At 36.7% G+C, this 9,145-nt stretch overlaps 1 protein-coding gene across 1 annotated transcript in view; it reads left to right on the top strand.

Annotated features, from left to right (window-relative positions):
* LOC115226736 (zinc carboxypeptidase) overlaps positions 1-9,145 on the top strand; it is a gene marked incomplete at its 5' end in the record, with an annotated part of 32,173 nt that overhangs the window by 5,070 nt on the left and 17,958 nt on the right. Inside the window, 2 exons of the mRNA XM_029797757.2 lie at positions 3,148-3,246; positions 6,560-6,670. Coding sequence (XP_029653617.2) covers positions 3,148-3,246; positions 6,560-6,670 — 210 coding nt within the window. The remainder of the gene's footprint in view (positions 1-3,147; positions 3,247-6,559; positions 6,671-9,145) is intronic.

The following is a 9,145-nucleotide window of genomic DNA, read 5'->3' as shown; positions in this document are numbered from 1 at the left end:
AAACAAGTAAAAGAGTAAAAGAGTATATATATATGTATATATATATATAAACACATGCAATGGGCTTCTTTCAGTTTCCATCTATTAAATCCATTCACAAGGCATTGGTTAACCTGAGACAATAGGAGAAGACACTTTCCAAAGGTACCATACAGTGGGACTGAACCTGGATGTATGTGGTCGGAAAGCAAACTCCTTACCACATAGCCATGCCTATATCTGTATATCTATATCTATTGTACATAATTTACTATATTACAAATTTGATCCCTAATAATTTTATCAACATTATCAATGACACACTGGCATATATATATATAACTTTTGACATATATAACTTTTGAACTCAGCTAAATCAATGTATGTAGAACATTACTACGATAAACAATACAAGACCTTATATGTATTTTCATATAATGTATGTATGCCAATATATATATACATATGTATATATATATATATACATATATATATATATATATATATACATAATATATATATATATGTATATATATATAAAATATTATAGTGACAAAACCACTATTTTGCAAAACAACAAGGAAAGACTTAATCAATACATAAAATTTTAATAAATAGTCAAAAAACCGCCACTACATTGTTTCTTGTCTTGATCGACAATCTTCAGGTGGACTTCCAATAAGTCAGTTTCCAAAATTCATAATTTGAAACTGACTTATTGGAAGTCCACCTGAAGATTGTCGATCAAGACAAGAAACAATTGTAGTGGCGGTTTTTTTGACTATTTATTAAAATTTTATGTATTGATTAAGTCTTTCCTTGTTTGTTTTGCAAAATAGTGGTTTTGTCTCTAATAATATTTTATAATATTTTACTATAAAATTGGATTTAATCCTAAATCTGATTTTTTTCCCTGTAAATTTGGATTTATTCCCTAATATTTATAATTATATATATATATATATATATATACATATATATATATATATATACATACACACATATACATAACATACATTTGTATACATATACATGCACGCATATATAAATGTATATATATGTACATACATATACATACATGCTTATATATTTTCATACGTGTACATACATACATACACACATATTTATATATATATATACATATACGTACATGCATATATATTTTCATACCTGTACATACATACACACATATTTATATATATATATTCATTCATTCATTCAATTCAGCTTTGTATTTATCTCTAATCTCAAGATAAAATATCTGTCACAGTTCATTGGAGTAGACAGTAGAAGCCCCACTTTCAAATTGTTAAGCAGAGATAACCACGTCGCAGTCTGAAGGTTGTGGGCTGGTCTGTGGTGGTGAATGGTTGAGCTGGTGAATGAAAATGGGTCTGTGGTGGTGAATGAAAATGGGTAACTGAATAACCACAAACATTTAATGAATTTTATCAAAGCACAAGGACAACTGTGTTGACTTTTTACAGACAACAATAGCAGAGCAGTGGAGGCGTAATGGCCCAGTGGACTCGTGGTCGGAGGATCGCGGTTTTGATTCCCAGACCAGACGTTGTGTGTGTTTATTGTGCAAAAACACCTAAAGCTTTTAATACTAAGAATCAACTTCTAAGGGTTAATTGTTGCTCCTTTATTTTCTTATATATATGTGTGTGTGGAGGTGCAATGGCCCAGTGGTTAGTGCAGCGGACTCGCGGTCGGAGGATCACGGTTTCGATCCCCAGATCAGGCGTTGTATGTGTTTATTGAGCAAAAACACCTAAGGCTCCACGAGGCTCCGGCAGAGGGTGGTGGCGACCCCTGTTGTACTCTTTCACCCCAACTTTCTCTCACTCTTTCATCCTGTTTCTTGTCCCCGACTTCCTACGCAACCGCTGAGCCTGGATGCGCATTCATCCATCCGTCAATGCTCTTGGTGTCGGGGGTTGATCTGATTTCTCTTCTGCGGGTCTTACAAATAGCAAAAGACCTCGTTTCGGACTTCTCCCAAGGGACGAAGACCGCTTCACTCAACAAACAAACAAACAAACAAACAAACAACAGCAACTAGAAAAGCACTTTGCCTTTCCCTTGGATAACACTGGTGGCGTGGAGAGCAGAGGCCGGTATGCATGGGCGACTGCTGGTCTTCCATAAACAACCTTGCCCAGACTTGTGCCTGGGAGGGTAACTTTCTAGGTGCAATCCCATGGTCAGTGTCGTGACCGAAGGAGGTCTCTAATATATATATGTACAAATGTGTGTGTGTGTTTGTGTGTGATTGCTCAGAAAGAAACTATGTAGTTATTGATAAGGGATAAAATTAATGAATACAAGGTTTCCCAGTTCTAGTCTCACCCCTTCATACTCAAGTTATAAACTTTTCAGTCCACCTACTTGTGCATGTTCATACCCCAAAACTACAGTATAACAATCTTATATCAGTTCTTCTACACAACAACACTGTATACCAATTTCTTCACTGCCCACAAGGGGCTACACACAGAGGGGACAAACAAGGACAGACAAACGGATTAAGTCGAAAGGATGAAAGGCAAAGTCGACTTCGGCGGAATTTGAACTCAGAACGTAACGACAGACGAAATACCTATTTCTTTACTACCCACAAGGGGCTAAACACAGAGGGGACAAACAAGGACAGACAAACGGATTAAGCCGATTATATCGACCCCAGTACTTAACTGGTACTTATTTAATCGACCCCGAAAGGATGAAAGGCAAAGTTAACCTCGGTGGAATTTGAACTCAGAACGTAGCGGCAGATGAAATACCTATTTATATCGACCCCAGTGCGTAACTGGTACTTAATTTATTGACCCCGAAAGGATGAAAGGCAATGTCGACCTCGGCGGAATTTGAACTCAGAACGTAACAGCGGCAGATGAAATACTCCTAAGCATTTCGCCTGGTGTGCTAACGGTTCTGCCAGCTAGCTGCCTTCACAACAGCACAGTACACCACCACGTCACCATACCATACCACCATACCATACTGCAACACTGCAAGATGACACCAAACCACCGTTTCCACATTACTCTACAACACATTACCACCAAACAGAAGCACCAACACACCACAGCTCCAAAAGAATGTAACCCAGTCTGCCATGCTGTAAAACCTTTGCTAATCTGTATTTTCAATTTCAAACAGTTTTCCGTTGGCCCTGGAAAGGACACAATCATCGTTGAAGCAGGAATGCACAGCCGTGAATGGATCGCAATTGCTTCCACCCTAAAAGTCATTGAAAGTGTAAGATATACCTCCTTAAATTTTTCTTATTCTTTGCTTCACCCATTGGTTTACAACAATTTTGGGACGTTTCCTATGTGGATTTTTAGTCAATCATATAGGCGCCGGAGTGGCTGTGTGGTAAGTAGCTTGCTAACCAACCACATGGTTCCGGGTTCAGTCCCACTGTGTGGCATCTTGGGCAAGTGTCTTCTGCTATAGCCCCGGGCCGACCGAAGCCTTGTGAGTGGATTTGGTAGACGGAAACTGAAAGAAGCCCATCGTATATATGTATATATATATATAGGCGCAGGAGTGGCTGTGTGGTAAGTAGCTTGCTAACCAACCACATGGTTCCGGGTTCAGTCCCACTGCGTATCATCTTGGGCAAGTGTCTTCTGCTATAGCCTCGGGCCGACCGAAGCCTTGTGAGTGGATTTGGTAGACGGAAACTGAAAGAAGCCTGTCGTATATATATATATATATGTATGTGTGTGTGTTTGTGTGTCTGTGTTTGTCCCCCTGTCATTGCTTGGCAACCGATGCTGGTGTGTTTATGTCCCCGTTACTTAGCGGTTCGGCAAAAGAGACCGATAGAATAAGTACTGGGCTTACAAAAGAATAAGTCCCGGGGTCGAGTTGCTCGATTAAAGGCGGTGCTCCAGCATGGCCGCAGTCAAATGACTGAAACAAGTAAAAGAGTAAAAGAGTAAAGAGATTCCATAAGCATATCATTCTGTTTCCATTTCTCAAATAGTTTTATGTAGTGGAGTGGCTGTGTGGTAAGTAGCTTGCTTATGAACCACATGGTCCCGGGTTCAGTTCCACTGTGTGGCACCTTGGGCAAGTGTCTTCTACTATAGCCTCAGGCTGACCAAAGCCTTTTGAGTGGATTTGGCCGATGAAAACTGAAAGAAGATCGTCGTATATATGTATATATATATATATATATGTATGTATGTGTGTGTATGTTTGAGCGTCTGTGTTTGCCCCCACCCCAAATCGCTTGATCCCCGATGCTGTTGTGTTTATATTCCCGTTACTTAGCGGTTCGGCAAAAGAGACCGATAGAATAAGTACTAGGCTTACAAAGAATAAGTCCTGGGGTCGATTTGTTCGGCTAAAGGCGGTGCTGAAACAAGTAAAAGAGAAAAGAGAGAAAGATATATATATATATATATTTATACAAAAATACATACATATATACATATACATATATATATATATATATATATACGTATGTATGTATGTATGTATGTATGTATGTATTTTTATCCATTACAGCCAATTTTACCAAGCAGTTTTGCACTTGGTATTAAATATGGCAACTGCTTTATGTTATTGGAGGTGAAAAAAAACCACATTTGGTTTGTGGGTACCATGAAAAAAAGACGAACTGAACTGAACAAGAATTATACCTGAAACTGATATATATATATATACACATCAGCATATTTGTATGTGTGTGTGTGTGTGTGTGTGTGTGCCTTACAGCCCTGTTATTTAAATAAATTCTTTGTCTCAATATATTATAATATACTAGCAGTATCGCCCGGCGTTGCTCGGGTTTGTAAGGGAAATAACTATATAAGCATTTTTAGAGAGTTATAGCCAAAAAATAGCAAAAAAATGCATCAAAAATGGAAAAAAAAAATGATGGTAAATTTTTTTTTAAATCATTGACTCATCGTAGACATTTTTAGAGAGTTACTTCCCTTATATAATAGCGAAAAAATGCATTAAAATGGAAAAAATGATGGTAAATTATTTTTAAAATTGTAGACTCATCGTAGACATGCGCTAATACCCAGAAGGGCTCGATATTAATCACGACTATAAGATACCCGGTTTTGGTTAAACTGCACTGCAAAATGTGGGAGTAGTTAGGAATCTAAATCGTAGGAGACAGACACACAACTTCACTTTTATATATAAAGATTTATTACAAAATATTAAAATTTTTTTCTATATGATTTAATATAGATTATATCTTTCACTATCAATTGATTTACTTAATAGAGGTTATTTCTCTTAATTATATACATATATTATATATTGTGAAATTTGATTTAGAATTGCTAAATTGAATTTTTCCCTGTAAGTTTGGAATTAGGAAAAAATGCAGCAATGTCCCAAGAAAGGTATGTCCTCAAATACCTTACACACCCTGTGTATATATGTATATATATATATATAATATATATATATATAATAATTATTTGATGGAATATTAATCCTAACTTACAGGATTCAATTTAGAAATGCTAAATCAAATTTCACACAATATAATATATATATATATATTATATATATATATATATAATATATATATATATATAATATATATTATATTATATTAGAGACAAAACCACTATTATATATATAAATTAGAAAAATCACCTTTTATCAATTCAAAATGAACAATTAAATTACACCATCTAGAAAATTACATATAATAGAAATATTAAAATTAAAATAACAATAATATACCGATGATTAAGTAAATTGCAAAAAAATGATAAAAACATAATAAAAACGTAATAAAACGTATAATAAAAGTGTAATATACGTTTTTATTATTTTTTTGCAATTTACTTAATCATCGGTATATTATTTTAATTTTAATTTTAATTTTAATATTTCTATTTACGGAGATGTACTTGCATAGCAAGTGATTTGATCTGAGATCGTGTGCTGAAACGAAAACAATTGCAGCGTTGAAAGTGTTTGTAAGCCATTTAAGAAACACACAAAAGCCGTTCGATTCACTTCAATATTTAAGTTTAATTAAACTAATTAAACTTATTTGATTGACAAATTAAGCTTAAATGTTGAAGTGAAACGAACGGCTTTTGTGTGTTTAATATTTCTATTATACGTAATTTTTTAGATGGTGTAATTTAACTGTTCATTTTGAATTGATAAAAGGTGGTTTTTCTAATGTTCGTCCTTCGGGTTTGAAGATGACCATTGACATCATTTGGTGGAATTGCTGCTATGAGACCGGAGGTGGCTGGTGAGGCCAATACCGGGCAAGAAAGCCCCTCCCACAGGTGGGGCAGAAGTGGGTAGGGGCTGCGCTATTGGTGCAGGTGGCTCTGGCTTTCCGCATCTGGCGTTTCTGTTCTGCTGACTGAATCCGTCTCTCCTCGGCTGTCCCTGCTCCTGTGGTGATTGCGCTGCGCCAGGATGAGTGGTCGGCAGCAAGTGTCTCCCAAGTCTCTGTGCCGATGGAGAAGTCTTTGAGAGAGACTTTGAGACTGTCCTTGAAGCGCTTCTTGTGGTTTTTCTAATATATATTGTATATCTATTGCTTCTTTATATCTTTTAACAGTTTGCAACTAAACGGAACGTCGATAAGGAAGTCACGGACTTATTGGAGAAATATGATTGGTTGTTTGTTCCTGTCACAAACCCTGATGGCTATCATATGACACATACAATGGTATGGCCCTTCATCACATGTTATATCAAGTTCTGCTACTACATCTACTATTCCTTCCCCCATAGGAGCACTCCGTCGGTTGCAACGACGAGGGTCCCAGCTGATATGATCAACGGAACAGCTTGCTTGTGAAATTAACGTGCAAGTGGCTGAGTACTCCACAGACGCGTGTACTCTTCACATAGTTCTCAGAGAGATTCAGCGTGACACAGTGTGTGACAAGGCTGGCCCTTTGAAATACAGGTACAACTCAAATTTTGCCAGCTGAGTGGATTGGAGCAATGTGAAATAAAGTGTCTTGCTCAAGGACACAACGCGCCACCGGGAATTGAACTCACGACCTTACAATCATGAATCGTGCATCGTCCATTCGAACTACATGTTCAATCCACCGGAGCTGGGCCTTCATGATGAGGGCTTCGATTCCAGGCATTTCTGCTCTGTGAAGCACCTCAGTGTTGGAGACTCTGTCCTTCACCGATACTTAATGTAAATACACCACAATAAAGCAAATTTGCATGTATACGTTTCCTTTGTGTGTACGTATAACCTATAACCTTGTGGTGTGTGGCCAGTTGGGGCACTTGGTGTTGAATTACTGTTTTTACTTTTTTCCTTCTTTCTTTCTTCCTCTTTTACCTCTTTTTTCCATTTTTTCTTTCTTTAGTAATGTTTGTGTTTGTTTTTTTTTTGTTTTTTTTTGGTTTCGGATTTGTATTTAACGAAGTTTTGTATTATATATATACTCTTATGCCTGGGGAGAGTCATTTTCTTTTTGTGCCTAATAATGTAACACACTCACCGATAAAATTTCCACTTATTTCTTATTTTTATTTTCCTAAAATTATCGTTGCGTCTTGCAACTTTTTCAATAGTCTTGACTCTGCCCGTTATTTACACCAAATCCCAAAACGATATATATATATATATATATATATATATATATTATATATATATATATATTATATATATTAGAGACAAAACCACTATTTATATATATAAATTAGAAAAATCACCTTTTATCAATTCAAAATGAACAATTAAATTACACCATCTAGAAAATTACATATAATAGAAATATTAAAATTAAAATAACAATAATATACCGATGATTAAGTAAATTGCAAAAAAATGATAAAAACATAATAAAAACGTAATAAAACGTATAATAAAAGTGTAATATACGTTTTTATTATTTTTTTGCAATTTACTTAATCATCGGTATATTATTTTAATTTTAATTTTAATTTTAATATTCTATTTACGGAGATGTACTTGCATAGCAAGTGATTTGATCTGAGATCGTGTGCTGAAACGAAAACAATTGCAGCGTTGAAAGTGTTTGTAAGCCATTTAAGAAACACACAAAAGCCGTTCGATTCACTTCAATATTTAAGTTTAATTAAACTAATTAAACTTATTTGATTGACAAATTAAGCTTAAATGTTGAAGTGAAACGAACGGCTTTTGTGTGTTTAATATTTCTATTATACGTAATTTTTTAGATGGTGTAATTTAACTGTTCATTTTGAATTGATAAAAGGTGGTTTTTCTAATGTTCGTCCTTCGGGTTTGAAGATGACCATTGACATCATTTGGTGGAATTGCTGCTATGAGACCGGAGGTGGCTGGTGAGGCCAATACCGGGCAAGAAAGCCCCTCCCACAGGTGGGGCAGAAGTGGGTAGGGGCTGCGCTATTGGTGCAGGTGGCTCTGGCTTTCCGCATCTGGCGTTTCTGTTCTGCTGACTGAATCCGTCTCTCCTCGGCTGTCCTGCTCCTGTGGTGATTGCGCTGCGCCAGGATGAGTGGTCGGCAGCAAGTGTCTCCCAAGTCTCTGTGCCGATGGAGAAGTCTTTGAGAGAGACTTTGAGACTGTCCTTGAAGCGCTTCTTGTGGTTTTTCTAATATATATTGTATATCTATTGCTTCTTTATATCTTTTAACAGTTTGCAACTAAACGGAACGTCGATAAGGAAGTCACGGACTTATTGGAGAAATATGATTGGTTGTTTGTTCCTGTCACAAACCCTGATGGCTATCATATGACACATACAATGGTATGGCCCTTCATCACATGTTATATCAAGTTCTGCTACTACATCTACTATTCCTTCCCCCATAGGAGCACTCCGTCGGTTGCAACGACGAGGGTCCCAGCTGATATGATCAACGGAACAGCTTGCTGTGAAATTAACGTGCAAGTGGCTGAGTACTCCACAGACGCGTGTACTCTTCACATAGTTCTCAGAGAGATTCAGCGTGACACAGTGTGTGACAAGGCTGGCCTTTGAAATACAGGTACAACTCAAATTTTGCCAGCTGAGTGGATTGGAGCAATGTGAAATAAAGTGTCTTGCTCAAGGACACAACGCGCCACCGGAATTGAACTCACGACCTTACAATCATGAATCGTGCATCGTCCATTCGAACTACATGTTCAATCCACCGGAGCTGGGCCTTCATGATGAGGGCT

The sequence above is a fragment of the Octopus sinensis genome, linkage group LG30 (assembly GCF_006345805.1).
Source record: "Octopus sinensis linkage group LG30, ASM634580v1, whole genome shotgun sequence".
NCBI classification, from domain to species: Eukaryota; Metazoa; Mollusca; class Cephalopoda; order Octopoda; family Octopodidae; genus Octopus; species Octopus sinensis.
This window is presented reverse-complemented; position numbering and strand designations above follow the sequence as displayed.